The sequence below is a fragment of the Stegodyphus dumicola genome, chromosome 4 (assembly GCF_044657685.1).
Source record: "Stegodyphus dumicola isolate Sdum_Otavi_A_Nest chromosome 4, ASM4465768v1".
NCBI classification, from domain to species: Eukaryota; Metazoa; Arthropoda; class Arachnida; order Araneae; family Eresidae; genus Stegodyphus; species Stegodyphus dumicola.
In genome coordinates, this window is record NC_140771.1 from 168,654,556 (window position 1) to 168,678,050 (window position 23,495).

The 23,495-nt window shown below is 34.6% G+C and overlaps 1 protein-coding gene across 5 annotated transcripts in view; it reads right to left on the bottom strand.

Moving 5' to 3' along the window:
* The window catches only part of LOC118197130 (uncharacterized), a 135,818-nt gene that overhangs the window by 28,307 nt on the left and 84,016 nt on the right, over window positions 1-23,495 (bottom strand). For 4 of the 5 annotated variants that reach the window (XM_085815753.1, XM_085815752.1, XM_085815751.1 and 1 more), the window contains exons 23-30: window positions 18,768-18,818; window positions 18,454-18,483; window positions 17,641-17,763; window positions 14,051-14,383; window positions 11,438-11,473; window positions 10,183-10,320; window positions 8,196-8,513; window positions 5,022-5,057 (exon numbers count right to left, since the gene is read on the bottom strand). In XM_085815753.1, the coding sequence (XP_085671879.1) occupies window positions 5,022-5,057; window positions 8,196-8,513; window positions 10,183-10,320; window positions 11,438-11,473; window positions 14,051-14,383; window positions 17,641-17,763; window positions 18,454-18,483; window positions 18,768-18,818 (1,065 nt within the window). The remainder of the gene's footprint in view (window positions 1-5,021; window positions 5,058-8,195; window positions 8,514-10,182; window positions 10,321-11,437; window positions 11,474-14,050; window positions 14,384-17,640; window positions 17,764-18,453; window positions 18,484-18,767; window positions 18,819-23,495) is intronic. The other variant, XM_035368627.2, reaches the window with a different exon arrangement.

The following is a 23,495-nucleotide window of genomic DNA, read 5'->3' on the forward strand; positions in this document are numbered from 1 at the left end:
CGCAATCAAATCGCATAAACTGACAATAAAGTATGCACTATAGCACTATAAGATGAGATAACTGCAAAAACACTATACTTTCACAGCACTGAAAATTTGATTAGGAGATGAATGAAGATATCTCACAAATAAATTATCTTGCATAAATATTGAGTTTGCGCTGTAGCACTATGAAAGAAAAGATTAAAAAAAGAAAAAGAAAGAGCAATAACGTATGCACACACTCACGGTAAGCACTGAATAAAAATTACGAGCTTGATGAAGAAAAGATGAATACTTGAGCACAATACACGCACTTTTCACTGCACTAAGTAAGTACTGAATAATATTCATACGCACTATATCAAAGCACTGAATAATATGATTAATACTGGAGCTCTTCGTAGCATTAAACTTGAATGAGGAGATGTACAATCAAATCGCATACACTGCCGATAAAGTATGTACCGTACTGCGAGAACACGATGCACAAACTTCCGGTATTAATAATGAATAAGGAGATGTATGGTGAAATTTCAAAAATCTTCTTTACATATATTGAGTATGTGCTATAGCACTAGTTCGGACTGGGGTATGTAAGAGGTAAATACTTCGTAAGCGTTAAAATTTCTTTCAAAATAAGCAATGCACACATTTTCACAGATATGAACTTGGATGAGAAATTGCATTAAGCAATGCACACACTTTCACAGATATGAACTTGATGAGGAATTGCACTGTAGCACTAATAGAGGAAAATGCTGCTTGAGCTGAATGCAAACACGCACTTGGCACGAATGATGTGTAGTACTAATAAAAAAAAATCAAATACACTGACAGTCGTAAGATGATTACTACTCTTATGTGGCCAAAGATGGCGGTTGACAATCTTTTCCTTCTTGTTTTGAAGAAAAAAAAAAGAAAAAAAAAAGCAATTTGGAAGGGGTGGATTTAGAGTAGTATTCGATTACAAGCGCACCCCTGCGCTGCCTGTGTCCGAGACTGAGAGGAGGGGAGAATGCTAAAGTTCCTTTTTCTTATCAGCAGAAGGAAGGAGGGTCGGGTAACCGCGTTACTGTGTTAAAGTAACAACGGTCAGGAACACAGGCCGGAACAGTAATACTTAGAAAATTAATTAAATAATCACTGAATAATGATGAAACTTACACTACTGAAGTCCTAGTGCTTTGCTGTAACTGCAGATACAAAAAAATCTCTTGTAAGGCTGAATATTCCGTTCACCGTGAAGCAAAATGTGGGAGCAAAATTCATACGACCTCTTATCTCTGCGTATAGACGCGCTCTCAGATTTACAAGGTATCTTCTCCCTTCTTCCAGCCGGCCTTCGTGTTGTAATTGGAAGTATACTCGACGTGTATTCGAGAGGCCCAGAGTTCAAGCTCCGGCAAGGGCATTGCTCATTCTTCATGTCTCCTGCTTCAAAATAACCTAATTGACTCAACAGACTCTTTCAATTATTATCAGTTTATACGTCTACACTAATATGACTGTCCTGCCATGATGTTGATGCAAGCAAGATCAAAGCTTAAATTGTGCTCGAGCCCACTAGGGCTTGGCTCTGGTACTTCTCAATTTTTTAGAAAAATCATAATTTTAGCTGAAGCGCATCGGATCCCTAAATAAAAGGGCTCCGGCACTTCTTTTATGTAAACGAATTGCAATTTCAGTAGTCAAGTTTTATTGTAATAATAAATGTATCCCGTAACAATTCTATTCTAACTTCTGAATGCTAGCCTGTCTTTCTCTCGCACAGAAGTTGAAACCTTTAAGAAAAGATATCCTCCTCCCACATATCAAAGACTTATTTTCTAGGATGTGCAATGAATTTATGAGAGCGGGTACATTTTTCGTTCCTGAAAGTACTAAGTGAGCCACTAATCGTGCAGGTGCCACTTTAATGACTCCTACAGCAAAGCTCCTGTAGAATTTTTGAACAATGTAACCAAATGCAAGGACCACTACTGTCACTTGTACAGAGGAGTCTTTACGTTTATTCTCGCTTTGTTATCGAAACGTATTCAGGGAAATTTTCTGCTCCATGACTAGAATCATATCGAAAGGGCATTGTGATCAGAAAGTCTTGGACTCTTCCTCTTTATTTTCAAAGCTACACTTTTCTGTTAAAACTTCTTTCCATATCCTCATACTGTGTCTGGAATTCTCACTATTTTCCTTAATGACGCTTTAATTGTTTTATCTGTTTTCATTGGTGTGCTGCAAAATAAGAATGGTTTTTGTATTTGTCATCCCTTGAAAATAGTACATTAATCATATAGTCAGGGCTTAAATTCAGACGGAGATCGGCTGAGCTGCTTCTTATCTTTGGAGTGGAATTTTAATTCCAGTCGGAGCCCCAAGTAAGACAAGGTCGGATAATATTTTTATTTAATTATTTAAAATTAATTATTTAATTTATCACATTTCTATATATATCTTTATATTTTTTAAAATTTAAGGTTAATTCATAAATTACTTTAATTTTTAGTTATTTTATTTATTCATTTTTCTCTTCGTTCCTCACATTCTTCAATAGGGCTCCATTACTTCTAATTAAGAAATTGAGCCCTGAGAAAGAGTAATGAAATTTTGCTTCGTCCAGATCAATGATCCGTGTCAGCTGAACGTTAAAATGCGGTGTTCAGTCTAATAGGTATGCATCCATCATTCTTTACCATATTAAGGAAAGGACATGTAAGGAAACGCCACCTGTTGCTCTTCACTTCATTGTCCATATTCATGCCTTCATTGTAACCTAATCCATCGATTGTTCAGGAGGAAAGAATCCCTCCACAAAGGAATGCTTGACACAGTGTTATGACTCCAGTGCCGTGCTAAAACTCCAAAAGAAGATGAATGGTTAGTCACTGCCGTGCAAAGTTGTTGCTCTATCATCCCGTGTTCTCAGCACCTTTCTTGATTCATTGTCAGAGTTTAAATTCTTTTGATTATCTTCAGTCCACAACTTCCAGACCCTAACACTATCCTGACATCATACACTGAAGATGTATACTGACGCCTTAAGATAGTTTCTAGCTCACAAACAACGGTAAGCTACTTGCTTCATTCTTCTACAAACCTTTGTTTAAATGTCTTACACGTTTGTTCATAGGATGACATCAAGTTTAGCCATGAGCATTCACGTTGCATTTCTAATTATTTGCCAGCCTGACTCAAAAATATGATTATATACAAAGCAGTAGCTTCAACAATGAAAGAGTGAAGTTATTTTTTGGTCTTCGCGTACTCCTAATAAGAACCATAGAGAAAACAGAAAATATTATGCAGATCAGAGAAAACATAAAATATTATGCAGATAACTATTTTAGATCGCTCTGCATCTGAAATTTGAAGTAACTTGAATATGGAAGAACATTTGCTGAGAAATTTTAGTTAGGTAGATTAGTTGATTGCTTACTGGAAAGCACTTGAGAACTATTTTCTTCAGATGGGATGCTTATAAGACCTTCTACGGAAAACATTTCCTAATCACATTACATATAGGGGGAGGAGGGTAATAAAGAACTGCATGTAGTCGAATTCTTGATGAAATGACAGTGTTCACCAATATTATCCTCTCGGTCACCGCCTTGAATCCGATATTTGTACTCCTTGTCCAACTTGTTGTATAATTCATTCCCGGCCGAGAATGAATTATACAACACTTCGGGCTTCTAACACTCCTGCCTCCTCCCGGTTAATGTATCAACCAGCCTCAAGCAGTGGTAGTTATAGTAACATCTTATGCCCAATTATATTGCTTCCGAATAGTTGAGTTAGTTTATTTAAATGCGGAAAAGCATACTACATCTATCTTCTACCTAAGGGAAAGGATGTCTTCGTAGGGAACTTTCTATGGAAATGGCTCGTATTCACATTAGACCCATGAGAGCCAGCCCATTCGCCTGAGTTCGATCCCGCGTTGAACTACCAGTATTTAGCGATCTTAACCTTTTGGCCCCTGGTGGAGCCTCCTCCCGAGTAGAGCCGAATGTGAAGCTCCAGGCAGTTCAATATGTCCAAAATATAGTAATATTCTTTCTGAAATACGATAATCCTAGCCTAGAAAGCATTAATCTTTTGGGGCAGACTTTCATCTGTTTATGCACATGGCTGAAGGTAGGCGAAGCTTTGTTAGACTTGAATAAAATGATGCCAGATTTCTGAACTTCTACTGCATCGAAGTGATTTTATGAATTATGAATTTCAGTTTCTTCAATTTACACTATTTAACTGATGCTAGGTTTAAATATTGTGGTGTAATTTGTTCGCTCTACTAGTATGTATACTTTTTTCAATACAATCTTAAGTAAATGCCACTGAAAATTTATCATTATTGCACAGACGTATCGCTATCTTAAAGATCTCCATAATTTTTTTTTTTCGTTATTTAGTTCCTATCAAATTTAAAACTGTTTTGCAATTTTGTTTCACTACACTGGAAAATTTAGCTAAGCACTTTTCTATGAGTATTTAGAAGGGTTAATTATTAATTTATTAGAAGGGTTTAAGATATTAAACAATCATTTTAAAATGCAAAACTGAATGAACTCTATTTTTACCAGCACGTTTAGTTTTTCTACTGTGTCCACCATAGTTAATCCATTTCTTTCTGAGATGTCAGCATGAGCCAGCTCGTGTTTCTGTTTTCCACTGTTAAAGTTGCGATAGAATACTTTTTTCTATTTTTTTTCATTCTACACGTATTTTGACTACTTTCTTCTTCTTGGGGGGGGGAATTTAGGGACTATTGTAAAATAACTATCTAAATTAGTTACAAACATATTTGTCTAAATTGATTGCTTTGAACGCTCATTTTTCATATATTCTGAAACCCAGTTAAGTCTGCTTCATTTAAAGAAAAGAAAATGTTTTCAGCTCTTATAGCGTAGAAATTTATAAATATGGATTAAATTTATATAAAAGAGCTTTGTCTGACGCACAAGACCTGTTGGCAAGTTAATATAATTAATGTAACAAAGGAATAAATTGAAACGTTAAAAAATCAAATTGTATTGACTTACCAACATCTGCTGATTTAAGACCAGATATTAAAAGAGCTGAAAAAAGAAAAATCGTAATTAATATTGGAAAGAGTACATAATGTTCATTTTTTAGAAATTTTATCTTCAAATGATTAATATTCTTAATAGAAACGGAAACGTTTTGCGCCAATTATTATTAAACCTTTTGCAGATTTTACTGTGCCTTTCGTCATAACTAAAAGTCTTTACAACAAATATCTTCCCAATGTGACGTTTGAGAATTTTTATTAATGAGTAATCTGCTTTAAGATACTACATTAACTTTTCAGAAACTTACTTATTTTGTCATCCATTTAATACTATTAATACTATCTATAAATGAGAATCCATTTAATACTATCTATAAATGAGAATCATTCTAATCATTTAGAGAATACTGAGACAATAAATATTGTGACAGATTTCTTCCAAATGAAATTTTGAGTACCAGTTTTGTAACTAAGAGCTTATAAATATTTAAACATTTTCAATAAGAGAGTTTAAGTCTTATTGTTCAGCTGAACATTGGGCGCAGAGGATTGTTTCCTGATTTTGCTTACTTTTACTTCCTCGTAAAAAGTAAAGGAAATATTGCAATCGCAAAAAATTTTGGGTATCATATTTCAACAGAAATATTTAGTTTGACCGTTTCGGAAACCATTTGATCGGTTTTTTTGCTTGATATCTGTACGTGCGGGTAGAATAAACAACCCTCTTTTTCCAAAACGGTTTATAAAGTGGATATAAAATGGATTCAAAACGGATCTTTTTCGGGACGTCTTAAGTATTTACGTACGTATGTGCATGTATGCAACTCGTTTAACTCAAAAACGATTAGCCATAGAACATTGACTTTTGTTTACGGGACTACCATGGCATCTAGTTATGCACCTCCCTTAATCGGCAGTACCAAACTCATATACAGGGTGATTCTAAATTGTTTTTACGAATTAAGAGAGGTGATAGTACCCATCCAGACGAGCAATAATTACCATAGAACATAGGGTCGCATTTCACTCTGAGAGGCAGAAAAGAGAATTATAAGAATTCCAACTTTAATTTATAGCAGTGTTGGGAAAGCGAATGAACGAGGCCAAAAGTTGCGCAGTTAGATTTATTGTTTAGTGAAAAACTGATAGAAAGTGCTCAATGTGCCAACCACGCGTGTCGTTGCACAGTTGACAAAGGCGAGGGAACGGCTGGCGCATCTTCTCGAAGATTCCTGGTGTCGTGTTAATTTTGTTCGCGGCAACAACAATCTTCGCCACGAGATCTTCAGCTGAGTCCACAGACGTCTCCTACACTTTGTTTCAAATCTCATCAAAACTCGCTCTTCCATTTCTGGCACTCGTGCATTTTGCGAACAACCTGCATTGCTTTTTGAGATGGCAAAACAGCCGGTTTCTAGCAGTCTTCGATCAACACTGAAAAGGTGGATGACCTTGAAATACGACGAGTTGGAAAACGCTTATTCGTACAATCTTCGTGCTTCGCGTCCATTTCCTTTTGCTTCACCGTATGTGCGGGTGAATATCTGCCAATTCCTCGTACGTGTACTCCGCCATAGCATTCATGAAGTTTCGGACGACCTATCAAGGTAATACTTGAAGCCATGATGTTGTGCAATTTTCAAGGACAGCGTTTGCTCTGATTCGCTTTCTTCGGTACCAGTTAAAAGCAAAATGTTGCTTCTTCTCAGTGTAAATTTGTATACGTTTAATTATGTAATTTTTGGCCATGATCGTATAGTGGTTAGTACGGATAATTATTGATAGTCTCCTTCTTCTTTATCGATGCGTTTCTACTTTCCTTTCTTCTCTCTCTCAGAGTGGAATGCGATCCTATGTTCTATGGCAATTATTGCTCGTCTGGATGCCTACTATCACCCATCTTCATTTGTAAAAGCAAGCAAAAAATATGGCAAAATCCGACATGTGCATATGTGGGGCACAGGGAACTTCTGATCATTACACTTTCTTATCCCCCTTAACTGAGGATATTAACACAAAATTCCTACAAATCAATCTCATAGGAGCATTCCAAAGGTTTCTAATTAAAGATAAACATCAGTATCCGCAGTTTCAAAAAATTATGCAACAACTGTCTTCCTAAGGCCTAGATTTTCGTCAAGTATAAGTTCTCATACTATATAAATTTTATGAACTTTTACATTCTGTGAATATCTATAAAATGAATCCACTTGGGGAACTTTTATAAACCGCAATAATATTTTATTAACTGTACTTGCCTCAAGAACACCTCTTTAGTATTATTACTACAGTTCATTATTACGAGTACATTGGGTTCCCAGTAATTTTTATATTTATCGCATTATGTTTATCTGTATACTAATTAAGTTTATTTGGTATTTTTGTTACACCAAAACAGATGTTCAATTTAATTTGTGAATTTCAAATTGTATTGAAGCTGTATTGTAATCTCTTTATGTCCTAAATCATTATTTTTAATAAATACTGGATGCGGGATGTACGGTGGGATTGCACGCTGTACCATAATAGGTAAAATCTAGATCCTTTGGAAAGCTTCAGTTGCTAATTTACTTAACCTTTCTCTGAAAATTCTTATAAAAGCTTGTAATTATTTTCTTTCTTTTTTTTTCTTTTCCTTTTTTTAAAAAAACATTTATGGGCTTTAGTATGGGAGGGCATTACCATGGAATGGATCCATGGAACATCGCTGGTACCCCCGTACTTTTACCTGTACTTGTGTTTAAGAAATTTAATCTTTACAGATAAGATTTGTTCACCATTTTACTTTCTCTACCTGACAAACCTTATTAATGTTTTTTGCTGATACATCTTCGCAAAATGAATTATTTGGATCTTTTATCCTTCTGTCCGTAGAAAGAAGGAAATTCAAAGGAGGTTACATGAGCGGAAGTCTGGATGTAGTCGATAAATTGACAAATTCAATGCGCTAAAAATTTCGTTTGATTAAAATTTGCATTATTTTCCAAGATACTTCTATTTGTTGCTGAAAGCAAATGAAACTAATAAGTATACAGTTTTCTTGCTCTTCTATTACACGGAAGGGAAGGGGCACTCTAAGGAATGTCTCTTACATCCTCTATCGCGGGTGCGAAATTTCCTTTTGATGCTGTTCAAAGGTTAGCTTTGCACCGGTTATGGATTTATCAATCATTACAATGCTTACCTTGGTCAGTGGTGCAAATAAAATCTTTGAGTTGCTCGCTGTTCATTGTTTCACATCTGGGGCAAGAACCATCTAACGTTGGACATGCCGTTGGGCTAATTCCAGCAGATAATTTCACTTCGCTGTCTTCTGTTTCCAAGATAATTTCTGCTGGTATCTGGTCCGTCCTGGGATTTGGGAGGGTCTGTGAACCGCACACAGGCAACCTGAATTCACCGACGGAAAGTGGATGAATTGAAACTGAACTGGACATCTGTAGGTTGATTGGACTGCTCAGAGTTACTGGATCTTGCACTGCCAATAATGCAATTGCAGAAGCTGGAAAGGAACAGCATTAAATCAGTTAAATTGTTCGTATGTGATCTTAAAGAAAATTCTTTTCCTGCTGTGTTATACGCATAGTATAGAAACTTTTCATAAATGCAAGATAAACAATTATAGTTCTTAAATCTTTCTTAAATGATTTTTAATTAGAAAAAACTTCTCACAACTATCATTGCTTACAGCAAAAATAGAGGAGAGAAGTTTGCAGTAGTATTATAATATTCATTCTTGAGATCGTATTTTAGAATAAACTGCAAAAATTCAAAAGAATGACCTTCCACATTCCTGTTCAAAATGGAAATAAAATTCTGAAATATATAATTTAGTTGATTTTTGTAATTTTTTATTCAAAAGTTTCGGCGGAATAAAAGAAGTATAGGAGTAAGTAGCTCTTTTTTTCAGTTTTATTCCGTATGCTAATTTAGAATTTCACGTTTTTTTCCAATCCCCGACAAGATCTAGGACCTTTCGCCAGCGCCATTTCGCCGTCGGTATGTTTCGCTGTCGAGACGTTTCGCCGTCAAGACATATTTTTCTTTAAATGACAGTATTTTATCTTGTCGTATTATACTCGTATTAAATTTATTTACTTTAATAATTCTGTTTACCTTTTGTATACTTAATAAAGGTTCTTTTTAATATATATAGTTATTTAAATGTATGAGATATATATAAATTACACATAGTTATTTGGAAAATTATGTCAGTATCAAAGAGAACTGGGGCTAAACATTTGATATAACAGAAGTTATATTATCGATTTTAAAATTATGCGGGTACAATATTTACATGATTCGTCAAAATTTCTTGAAATTTTAATCGGTATTTCTGAGAAATTATTCATACAAGCAGGAAATTCACATCTTTATGAAATCTGAATGGGAAACGGGATTACTTTGGAATCTTGTCAGCACCTTACGCTCTTAAAATTAATATATACCACGTGTAACGGTGTATTTGTATAAAACTGTACACAAAAGCATTTTATATATTATTTTATATAAAATGTTTATTAAATTAAATTAGATTACTAAACTAAACAGAGTTATTAATTTAAATCGACTTAATATAATATAATACAGTCGTGTAAAGAAAAATATGTCTTGACGGCGAAACGTGTCCTGACGGCGAATAGTTCCATTCCCTCCTCGACAATCCAAGTGACTAGCCCCAATACAATATTGTTGCACGTGGAAAATCCTGCCCGTATAAATGTTCATCACGGGGCGTACCGCTCTTGTTTTAATTACGCCACTGCTTTCTTATTAACTTCCTTCAAAAACGCATTGATATAAATCTGCCATGGTCACACTCTTTTTCCGCTTATCCATCGGGTTGCACATACTATATCGCAAAAATATATTTATAATTTTTAAATTATATCACTGAACTAAATATGTAAATAAAATAAAATTCTAATGTTAATCTATAATAGAGTTTTAAATCTTTTTTTAAATTTGATTATTTCCCTTTTCTATCCTAAAAAATAGTAATTTATTTTCAGGTGCGTTATTTCAAAATTAATCCCTGTCATGTGATTATTATGTAACTCACATGACAAATATGCACTGACAAAGGCCAAAAATTAAACTGAAGTTTTTATCATATAATTTAGAACACCTGTATGAGATCAGTTCTAAAAATACGAAATTTTGATTCTTACTTTCTAGAAAAGGACAGTAACAATGCTTAGGGATGGAGATGACAATGTTGAGGTTTGGCTTGAGAACTGGCTTTCCTGCAGTTACTTCAAATAAAGTGTTCAAAACGCCAGTGAGGCAATTGTTACTCGAGTCAGGATCTGAAAAGAAATATTTGAGGAATTGATTTCCTGCACAGCAGTATGGTTATTAAACAAGTTTCGTAGAGTTTCTCAAATAATTTATCCTAAATCCTTCTTCTTAATTATTCTATTTAGGTGTATTTTCATTGGAATATATAGACCACATAATAGCGTTTAAATGTTGTATATCCAAAGCAGCTTTAGTATGTATTCGCAGCTGAGAGGTTAAATTATACAAGTAAAATGTGTCAAAGGATTTCATTAGAGTTAAAAATCGTTTTCAAAGAGATAAGTTTCAAAATTTATAAATAATGAATACACATGGTCTGAATAAATTGCTTTAAAAGATAAAAACAATACGTGCGTGGATATATGAGCGTGTCGAATATCTGTGTGTATGTCGAATATCTGTGAGCTTATCGAATATCTGTGCGTATCATTTCCTAGGAGATAATCATTTTGATTTGGATAATCATTATAGGATGAATTTTAAATGTATTATTTATTTTAATTTACTTTGCATTATTACCACCACCTTTTGCTGCTTTCAGCGCTCAACTGGATCAGGTTTTGAACTGTCTTTGTAATTATTCTTTTATATCTCTCTCTCTCTCTCTATATATATATACATACAATAATCTCTCTCTATATATGCATTAATAAATTTGAGTATTACTTCAAATTATACGGTATGAAGACCGCGAATAAAAATTCTCTGCTGATATTGGAGCTATTCGGAATTAGGATTTTCAATCGCATCGGAAAGCAAGAATATTTGACTTGAGAACTATTATTTATTACACTTGTAATAAATATAATTTATAAGAAAAACTATTATTTTCTTATGCGAATGTAATTGTTCAGCAAGGGATAACAATATTATAAAGAGTAGTCTTTACATGACAACAGCATATTTGGTGAGAAAAATATGGTATAGGGAGACTGAGAACAAGAGAAAGGCGGATTCTAAGAGAATATCTAGACACAAGGGCTTAATGTTTTAGTTAGCTTCAATTTGAAAGTAAATAATATCTATCATATTTGATTTTAGCACTAGGGAAGCAACAAGAAGCAGTCTGAAAAATGCAGAGCTAGAAAAACAATTTAAATGAAAAATAATGAAATGCATTCTTACCTTCTATCAAAGGTTTCAGCATCTTTACCATCATTGCTAGAAAGAATGAAAGGAAGGAATATAAAGTTTCGAAATGTTTTAGAAATAAGTAAATACTCATATACATTTAAAATCTATGCAAAATAAAAATATACTATATACTTATTCGTTAAAATTTTTGAAACTGCATCAAGTTGTTTCAATGAATTATATCTAATTGACTTTTTTAATGCATTATAAGAAATCAGGGACTTCATCCGCATATTTTTGCTCCCTCTTTCCCATCAACCGATGTATGATTTCATTTCTCTGTTTTACTTTCATGCAAAGGAATTTTTGCGAAATAGCATTTTTCTTACTTTCTACCTATTTTTTAATGCTTTATTTGAATTAAAAAATGAAGGTTTCTATGTTTTACGTTTATAGTATAGACGCAGTATTAAAATTAATATAGTACTATATTTTGCATTTATTCTTTTACACCTCTCTCTACTTTATGTTATTAGCATACTACCAGAAGTAACCGTTCTACGCCCAGTAACATTTTTACAGTTTGTATTGGTTGTTTGAATGGGTAAATTATATAACGTGTTTAGGAGGAATAATTTTAAAAAGGTAAATAATAGAAACACTTATGATTTAAAAAAATTAAATAATAGAAACAGTCAAAGGCTTATTCTCAATGAAACATTTACAGCCTATCACAGAAAGTGATGGGGAATAATGGCGTTTCCATTTGAACCGTTCAAGCGCGCCTCACCACATCCTTTCTCCACGGTAGCGAGCATTTATTGGCTATTCCTTGATTATCACCTCTTCTCTCCCACTCACTCCTCAGTCCTCCATCTTTGCAACGCCTTATATCGATGATGGATGACTGATGACGCACTGTAATTACCGCATAATATTAAAGACTATCGGGATTCATGCCAAAGTTTTATGTAGAAATTCTTTACCTAGTTTAATGGCCGTTTACTTTGTTAATTCAGAAAATGCGTTAAATTTATATATTTTTTAATGTTATAAAACGTTGAAAATATAACAATGTGAATTGCTGTTTATGTGAAAAATGAAGGTTACATAGAATTTTTCACCGCAATTTTAACTAATCTACTTCGTATTATTTTCGGTGACAATAAGACGAAAAAATAGCGATTTAATTAATTGCTCTAGCCGTTTAGTTTTTTGGTCTATATGTAGAGACATTAGGTATTTTGAAAGCAAGAGAGAGGAAAAATTAGCAAACGCTTTCGCCGGGAATCGAACCACGGAGCTCTGGAATACCGGCCCAGCGTGCAGAACCACTACACCACGAAGGCACGCAAGGGAAGCGGGAGAAATACCTTATATACTACCCTTTTTAAAGGGCGACTAGGGTTTTAGGGGACCTAGTCGCCAAATCCTGGGTGTGGAGAGTCATCATCCACAACCCTTTTAGTTCAGGCGCCACTGTAGAGACATTAGGTATTTTGGAAGCAAGAGAGAGGAAAAATTAGCAAACATCTTCGCCGGGAATCGAACCACGGACCTCTGAAATACCGGCCCAGCGTGCAGAACCACTACACCACGAAGGCACGCTAGGAAAGCGGGAGAAATACCTTATATATATATGATATTTGAAGGTAACAAATCTAATCTATCTTACGCGTAATGAAACTGTGATTAAGCTCTCTTTCTTAGTGATAGAATGGAAAGCGTAAACTAGGAGATTATAATTAAAGACTTTATAGGGTTCTGTTTAATTGTACTAACAGGCATTTTAATTTTTGAACCTTCCTGAATTCTCTTATTTCCCCTTGCTAGGATGCAAATTAAGAAGGCGAATGAGAGTATTTAAACTTTTAAGACGAAAAGGTTAGACAGAGCGCATTTCTCTAGTGAAGCACATGTTTGCTATTTTGTTCTCCAGCTGTTTATCTTAGTAGCGGCTACGCATTCTGGCCGTCTAGTTAGTATATCGCCGATGTAGATTTTCTGAGTCAGCCTGTTAGATTTAAATTTGAATTGTGTAGTCTAGCACTACTCTTATCTTTAAATTTATTGTTAAATTACCTTTAACTGAGATATCGTACAGATAAGTCGTAAATCAGATTTACATAATTTATACTTAGGAATGAAATTCGCTTAATTTAACTAACCGTTGTGATCGGGGGAGTTAATCATACGTATTTCTTTCTTTTCTGTTGGGATATTTTATATAGTGCTGTGTACCGTAACTGTTGCTGTTGTGACTAAGCTCGCTTCTCTTATGAGCAAGCCCATAAAACTTATCGTGGCAAGGAGGCATGACTGCGCCTGCCGTTGGCAAGAGCGTTTGTCACCATATAGGGGATAGTACGTCTTTGCTCAGTTCCGCCCCCGAGAAGAAGAGCATTCCGGGGGGGAGGGTCCAAAGGTCTTCTACCCCTCTTTCCCTACCACCAGCCTCTAGAGTGGACTTTCGGCTCACCATATATGTAGAGTGCTCCCCATGCCGCACATACACTAACTGCATTTAACGGTTTGCTCAGCGCGTCTATTTTAGTAACTAATTATGCGACATTTTCTATCAACTGGTGCATTTACGTCGAGTAACAGAGACTCTGTTTGAAAGATTTTGTCAAGGAAATTGAAGATAATTTCATTCATACTTACTTAACTGTGCAGAACAGTGCACTTCTGGAGTTATGGGAACCCCTTCGCAAACTGGACAGGAAATGTTGGAGGTCAAGCAATCAGGGAGTTCAGGCATTAATGGCAGATTTAATTCGTCAGGAGATGGAGGAGGAGGAAAATATGGAGGTGAAGGAGTAAGTTCAGCATCCGTTGGCGTTGGTGGAATGGGGACTGGAGCAGGAGTCTCTGATGGGCACAAGTTGAGCACTGTTGTCCCTGGAGACAAACATGCAGCAGTGATGGATGGTGCCATCTGAATAGTGTCGAAATTCTCCGGGAATGTTTCGGACATGAAGAGGGCATAACCACCAACTGAAAAAGGATTCATAAAAGATTCAAAAGCCTTTTATTTATTTAAACAATATTTCCGATATTTGGTAAATGAAACCTATCAGGCATGGCAAACTCAGTACGTCAAGATAAGATAGCCAAATAGTAATAATGCAGGAAAGGGAACAAAAGCCGTAAAAGTGAGTAAATGCATAAAATTTTACCAATATTGTGGTTTTTTAAAAGTAGAAGCATAAAGGTGGATACTTATTGTTTCCCGACGCTTGACATCTTTTTCTGCAACCAACTGTTATGTGACACGTTGCTCGAACTAGCGATTTTCAGAACAGAAGTCAGATGAATGAATGTCAGATGAACTTCCATCTCGCTAGGAACTTGTTCCTTTTCAGTAGTTCGAAAAATTGCTCACACTGATACGTACTACCGAACAGGGAAAACACGTGCGATGCAAATTTACGGTTTTCTGAAAATCGCATAGGCAAATATTTGTAAAACTCGAAGATACCCACTTCACTGAATCTTTGCCGTAGAGTTCAGTCGCAAAGAATTTCTCTTACTGTGGCACTTCAGTTAAAATCATCTGAATTTCGTATTTGTTCAAAAACGAACACGAAATTCAGTTACAACAAATAATGCAATAACATTTCTTCTAACAGCACATGGACTCTTCATTTCATATCTTTTTCGTTTTGGTTTGTATCATACAGACAACTACATATGTGGATCAATAGGAACAATAGATCGTTACCTGTTTGAATGTACAATCACTAAAGATCTTCAATTTTTTCCTTTCATAAGTGAAAATGCCCAAGCATGGTTCAAAAAACTACTCAGAAGTAAACTTCAAAATTTAATGGAATATCTAATAGAAAATTGTGATAGTCTAAAGGAGCATAAATTAAGGCATAACAATTCCACATCAGCATTATTTCGACATAATTACCATCATTTCAAAGCAGCATAACTTTCAAACTAGAGATATGAAACTTAATCCAGACTAAATATAAACTTTATCAGAACTTACTTCAGATTAACTATTAACTTTAACAGATAAACAAACTTTAACAGAGTCATGAAATGTGAACGTTTATGAATAGTGAATTATTTATGAATTATGAACTATTTATGAACTGTGAACTATTATTACATGTCAGCATATCACCAAAATCCTATGTTATTTAATATGTTTATAACCAAAATTTTGAATTTAACTCTTCATTTGTATTCTACATCATGCATTCTATATTTTACGTACGTATCATCAAAATTTCTTTCAATATTTATATGAAATTCTGTCAGTGTATGTCAAGTATATGTCAAAATTACGTATATATCAAAATCAAATTTTTATTGTTAATATTATAAAATTTTAAATGATCATGGTCCCACTGAGTGAGCAATAAAGTTGAAAGTCTTCATGACGGCACAGCTGCTCACCCAATGGTCTCCTGTAATATCTATTCAGCGGAGGCTTTGTCAAGGGGTTTCTTCGCAAGTACAGAATTGAAATTTCTGCCAACTGTAATACCTATACATTGTTTTGCACGACAAGGAAGTGCTTAGAATAACTGCTGAATTGCAGTTGAAGGATAATTGAAATAAACCTTCCTCAAATTCTTCTACATAATGAGTTATCATCAAAATACATTATCCTTTAAGTGGTGTTTTAATTGTGGAAAAAAAAAACAGCTGCAGAAAGAAAATTTAAACTAATAATATTGTTACGAAATGTGCAGGCGCGGTGAGATAACTTTTAAGCAGTTTTAAAGCAAGTTTAGGATTGCCATAAAATGGCAAAGTATGGCAGGGTTGACACATTTGGTGATAAAATTGGCGATATGACAAGGACGAATGGAGAACCTTTTGGAACGAATTCTTACTGGTTTAGCCCAGAATGTTCTCGAATACAAGCAGAAAGCTATATAAACCCTGCTGGTCCGCAGTCAGTTAGAGTGTGCCTCGTCTAGCGAGCTGATAGTCAGTCATTGAACGAGTGTCTCGAAGTCTAGCGCCGATTTGGTCGTCGAGTGCATCGAGAGAGTCTTTTAGTGTATCGCGAGTTAGTGCATCGTCTAGTTTTATCTTAGAATGTGCTGAGTCGAGAGCTGTACTCTTGTGTATCGTCGAGTGCATCGCGAGTTGTAGCGTGGAGTGTCTCGAGAGTAAGTGGAGTTCTGAGAACGGCCGAGCAGAAACGGAAGCTGTACTCTGGTGCTTTGCAGTGAAGCTGTCTCCACCGTTTGGTGTTTTGCAGTAAAGCTGTCTCCACCGTTATTGCCTGATTGTGTGAAGGCTGTGTCGCTGATTGTTCCAGCGTGTTTATTGTAGTTCTTCGACGACTGTGTGAAAGTGTTTGAAGCTATCTTGATTAATATTGGCTAAATAAAGTGTGTTTCGATACTTCATCAAGTGTCGTCGTTATTCACTCCAAATCTACGAACCCCGTACGAACGTGAAGGAAGAAAATAACGTAACAACTGGTGTCAGAAGAAAAACGCAACAATCCAATTATGTAAAGTGAAAATTTGTTTTATCATATCTCACTAACGACAGTGTTGTAAAAATATAATCGGTTACGTTTTTTCAGAAGTTCTGTCTTTATACTATATATTCCATGATATAGACAGACGTCTGAGATCACTCCAATGAAGTGCATCAGTAGCACTTTGTTTATTGGGTACGAATCCTTTATGATGTTTTTTTTTTCTTTTCGGCTGCAAAATATGTTGAGTATTGTAGAGTCATTAGGTTAATTGGAAGCAGAAAAGATGAAAAATATGCAACCGCCTTCGCCGAGAATCGAACCACGGACCTCTGGAACACCGGCCCAGCGTGCTACCGTTACACCACGAAGGCACGCTAGGGAAGTGGGAGAAATACCTTATAGCATTACTTTGATTTTTTTTTATTTATTCCAATGAATTTCTTGTGCTTTCAGTCAGCCAGTTGATTTGCATGATTTGTTTAGGTTTGTATCAAAATATAAATATTTAATTACCTATATACTCATATTATTCCGAAATGTGGGTTTCTTTCAGCGGCAACAAGCAATCCTTTCAACAATACAGGTATAACCCGAGTAGATAAATTTTAGCTACGTTGAAATATGCTTTTTTCGAGATTCTTGAAGTTTTTTACTTGCTCTGTATGTAACAACATGTTCTGCCATTTCACAGAATAATTCTCATTTCTAGATGGAGCAAAAGGTACGGCAATCAATCTAATCTTATATAAATTTATTTACATAAGATATATTACTGAAATTTACCTGTACTTACCTGCTTCAATCATGTGGCAATTGCATGAGGGAGCGGCAAAAGCGGTAATCATTCCGGAAGTTTTCTTATGTTCTGAGGGAGCGATGACATTCTTCAACTTCAAGGTGACACTGTTGCAAGCACCTAAATATGCAAAATATCTCATGTTATTTAGCATAGTGAAATAATCTAAGTGCAAAAATACACGACAAAAGGAAATTTTGAAATTTAGCAAGAAACAGTATAAGATTACCTTAGATTTTGAATAAAATGCAATTGATTTCAAAATTTGATTAAATTATCAGATATAGTTCCTTGTTCATGAAGACCAAAAAGTTTTGAAAAGGCGGAAGAGGCAACAATCATATTTATATGAAAAATCAGTTACCGAAGAAAGGGAAGGCGAGGGTAGAAACATCTCTTGAAAAAATATGAAACATTGAAGATGTTTTTATATTTTATTTTAGTCAATGCCTTCATTTAACAAACAACTGAAGTCTAAATTTAACTCATCCACGTTTCGTTATTTTCCTTGACAAAAAGCATTTAGTTAGTTTTAGTTTTGCTTTGCCTGTAAACTCTTTGTAAATAGAATGATTTCTCCTTCTACTTTTTCAAAACATTTTCACTCCTAATCAAGAGGGACCTTTATCTGATTACCCTTGAAATCAATAGAGTTTTATTAAAATCCCACACCAATATAAATTTTCTTTTTTGTCATGTTTTAAATAGTGAGTAAACTAGGAATGTACGAGTAAAAAAGGCAACATACAAATTTAATACTTAGATTTGATTTAAAAATGATTAACTTTCAAAGAATTTTTTATACATTACCTTTAATGTCATTGCTTCTTTTCGATGCTTCTGAAAATGAATTGATAAATTTCAAATAAGTTTTTGCATAGGTCTCAAATTTAATTGGTAAGTTACAGAATTTAATGATAGATTTATTTAACTATACTATGGATTGTGAAATGAAAGAAAAACGTCAGCATTTTAGATAAAAGTAGATAGAATTTGTTATTTAGTAAGAAGTTTGAAATCTCGATTCAGTACTTAGAACTACTATTTTTCAATCAGGTTCGACTAAATTTGTTTCTTGTTTGGTTAAATGATTTACTATTTATAGTTGAAAAGTTTTTACTTACCTCCAATATGTAGACGTAGACCAGAACTGTAGGTTGATATATCGTGGAATGCTTTAATAAAAAGAGAAAGAAGATGTAAAATGAGATCTCAGTAAGTTTTCACAAATGTCATTAAAAGCTATTTGTATCAAAGAGATCACATATATTCTGTATGAAGAAATATTGTATATTCCTGTGTAAAAAACTTCGGGGAAAACGTTTGTGGAAATATTTGAAATATAAAAAATTAGTACCCTGTCATCTTCGAATGGGATCAAATTCATTTGTTCCAACGCTTCTAACATTCGTAAAGGTATTAATAGAATTCCTTTTTTTTTCAGTATGAGATTGGCCATGTCTGCTTTTTGAATTGTTTAAACTGTTTGGAAACATTAAATCCATTGAACTATGTTGAGAGATTGCAACGCTCAGAGGATAAGAAATCCCACAAACAGGGTAATAGTAGCACGACTGGGATGTATTTCTCATCACAGCAGCTCCATGCTTCTGTGTTTAAACACACTTTGCTCAATAAGCGACATTGCTCTGAATGGTCGGAAAAGTGTTTCAAATCCAAAGCATGTTCTCCTAAAAATGTATACACTATTTAACAATTGATGATTCACTTCATTTTCCCTCCTTAAAGTTTTAAGTGATTTGATATAATAGATGGAATTGTAATAAGATTTGAAGAAAAATATTAGCCAAAAACATAAAAATACACTTAAAGAGCAAAAGTATTCTAGACAGATGTCCCCCCCCCCCATGTGTGTAACTTACTATCCTCGAATTAGAGATACGTTGTATACGGATAGAACTATTCAGAATGTTCGCAGAAACACACTCATGTTCAAAATTATCTTTACATGCTTGAAATTACAGATTTCTCAAAAATTATGAAATATAATTTACCGAATTTATGTGGAATGATACATAACATCATAATGCATAAATACAAAGAGAAAACATTAACAGCGCTGCATATGATATAAAACTGTATCGTGAAACAATAAAAATAGTAATAATATGTTACAGAAAGAGTTAGAAAAGGTAACTCAGAAAAATTGAGGTTTATGTATTTAATATTGAACGCGATCTCCATTCAAATGTGCACACATATCAAAATGGGTTTTTCATGCTGGCGATAACTTTGTAAATCACTGTTTGAGGAATTAAGTTCCACTCCTCCAGCAATGAGGTCTTCGGGGCATTTACATCTCTAAGAGGAGGATATTTTCTTGCAACTGCTTTTACAAGGTAGTTGCATAAGTTATTTATCGGTTTAAGATATGATTTTGATTGCCGTGGTACTCGCTAACCACTGGCACTTCCAAAGAATTCATCAGCGAGATTTGTTGGATACGGAAGAATATTATCATTCATAAATAAAAAGTCAGATCGATATGTACCTCTGAAAAATTTTACATACAGTTTTAAGACTCCCTACAGATATATCTGGCAAGTCACAGATCCGCTGTTGGAAACGTGTAGGGGAGTACACTCATCGATCATTAATCCTTTCCAGACCATCGTATACCTGCACTACGAAACGGTCATTTTTCATAATGTTCGTAGGGATATTTTGCTTTCCTGACTCCCGCCAGCTGTGCAAATGTTTAAAAACCTCGACTCATATATCAGTACAGAAAATATAGGACCACTGGTGTTTACTCCATTTGTGATGGTCTTTGCACCAATCAAATCGATCCCTATTTTGTTATGAAAATAGTGAAACATATACCGTTGGCTTTCTGGTAAAAAGGGGTTTTTTCATTAAGCCTTCTGTATACAGTTTACGGTGATACAACAGTTCCAGTAGCGACTGCAAGCTCTGAATTTAACTGCTGAGCAGTAGACTTCCTGTTACGACTGGCAGTTATTTTCGGATATTGATCTTCAGAAGCAGTTGTTATTTCTTTACGACCTTGTCCAGGCCTTTTTACAATGGTCCTAGAGTTCTGAAATTATTTCTATAGCCAGAGACTGTCTGGCTTCACACATCTCACTGCTTACGTGATTGTCTGCCTTGCTTTTAAACGGTCGACGATTCGCTATTTAACAGATTCTTCCAAATGAAGCCATACAAAACTGTTATAGCTTACACACTGAAATTAAACTCTATATTGCATAAATTCACTCAGACATTTATTTTTCGCAAAGCACTTGATTCATCGTTAGATGACTTAATGCCTTGATTTGCATATCAGAAACCGTTTGATCATCTTTTATTGGATAGTTCTAATTAAGATTGTTTTTCACATATTCCTTAAAAAATTGATTACATCAATGGGAATATGATTTTTGTTGAGGGCGTATGAAAAATATTGTGTATTTGGAAAACTGAGGACATGAACCAGCTGAACAAAGCAAGAAACGGTGATGAAAATACACCGTCAGATTTGAAGAAAATTTGTGAGGCAGGCGGTCTGTAAGACAAGAATTTAAAAAGTAAGTCTCCATAGCATTTTGAAACCGTGTCATTGGAAAAATTACGTTCGAAGAATATTCCAAGTTCTAAGTGAAGGCAATTAAGATATAAAAGTGCAGTTTTGAAAATGATACTTAGTAAGATGTGCAGAGAATGCATAATTTTCAAGAAAGAATGTTTGGAATGAAAGCACATTAAAAAACATGCACCTATAAAAAGTTATATATTATATGTAGAGTTTTCCGAATTATGATTGTAAATTAATAAATTTATGCTTCGTGTTCTTTCATAATGGATACTCATTTCCTAGAAACAGGCTGTATTTGCACTACGACACGAACCACGCTGTCCTTTATATCTCTCCTTAACTATTATCCATAGGAAATATGTTAAAGCCCTCCGACAGACAAATTCAAGTACTAAAAGTTTCTCGTCTATGATATGACTTTTCTGCAAACTTTTTGAACAGAGGAGTATAGCATTAGAAGCTTCTTACACTAACAGAAGAGTTTTAAATCGAATACTGGACGGAAATAATAAAAGGAAAAATTTCGTTTTGCTAAAACCATGCATAAGTAGGATTAGAAAGATATGTGAGATTTAATGCGTTTTCTAAAAACGCACTTTGCCTTTTGACCTATTACTGATTGCTGTAATGTGTCAAATATTTCTGAAAATTATCAACTGTATATGTTATACAATAAATGAATAGAATTGTTCATGATTTCCTTCATTGTTTCCAACGTCTGTATTAAAATGCATCTGCTGATTTCCATAGCAGTACCTAAAGAATCTCTCCAAATTACTCTAGTAATGGGCCCTATCAATAATTGTAGGTTTAACCACTAGCTGGCAGCATAGCCTAAGCGTGGAGTAAGAGGAAGTAAGCACTGCTGAACACAAAGCTTACTTTCTCTTAAATTTCGCTGAATAGGAGTTGATTGTGACTGCAGAACAAGATACCGTACAAAATGTCAATCAATAACTCTTAGACACAGGACAGTTCATGCGTGGTACAATTGGTTAACATAGTCATGCAATACCAAAAAATACATATGTATATATAAAATTAAAAAATACAAAAAAAAAGTTTTAAATCATAAAACTTCCAAAAATAAAAATCAAAACTTGATTTTTCCTATCCCGAAACTTTCTCGAGTTAATGTAGCTCCCTCTAGTGTGCATCATGATAACCAATTATGCAATTCTCCTATTTCTGCTCACTTCTTAGATATTTTTCTGATGTGGAGGTACATGGTTTTGAACCATAGGCACTCCGTAACTTGTAATAATTGGCATTGACACAGTCATGCAGATTGTCTGCTTGAGCGATCAAAAGTGAAAAACCGAATCGGGAAATAGCGAAAATTTTGGGACCTTTTTCAAACATTATTTAATTTTTATTTGTACAAGCATTGAGATTAAAGAAAATTATTATATTTTAATGTGATGCTCTGGAGGGCCTGGCAACTCCTAGAATCCGATACCTATGAAATGCTTTAAATCTATTCGCCATAATTAGTCAATCTGCAACCAGGCAGTTTTTAGAAACTTTTAGAAGGGCTCAGGAATTTTCAAACTTTGATCATACTGAAGTAAAATGTCTGGTTTTACGTCCGTGTTAATTTCTTATATTCAGTTGTATTACAGTTTTGCAAGATGCCAATTAAGACAGCGAAATATGTAGAAGATGATGCTTGTACTAAATAAGTTCAAGTATAATTCATTACATGTACTTGGTAATGTTGAATTACTCAAAATATTAGGTAAAGGAACGTCTATAAAGACATTCTATGAGTACTGTATGATCGGATTGGCAGACTGGGAAGATTTTTTTTCAGATTTTTTTTATCGCAAAAGAAAGCCGGAAGAGTTTAATATTGCAGATACATTGAAAAAGTGCTAAGTTTATGATTCTTTACTCGGACTATGATGCTTCTTAAATCTCAGTCCCATTCAAGTGAATCTTAATCGTGTCTTCAAATTGTTATCGTGAAAAACATGTCCGGCTTCTTACTAGATCAGTTGCACTGGAAGACACCTAAAGTTGTTTTTCCGACAGTGGTTTGACATAGACACTCAATGGGTTACAGCCGAAAACATCGCGGCAAAAACATCGCAGACGAAAATGTCGCGGAGAAAACAACGCAAGGCGAAAACGTTGTGCTACAAAACATCGTGGGAGAAAACATCGCAAAGAGAAAACATCGCAGTTCTAAAACATCGTGGTACAAAACATCGTCGTCGAAAATAAAGCGGTTCAAAAACATCGCAGTTTAAAAACATCGTCATTGAAAATATCGTGGTAAAAAATAAAGTAT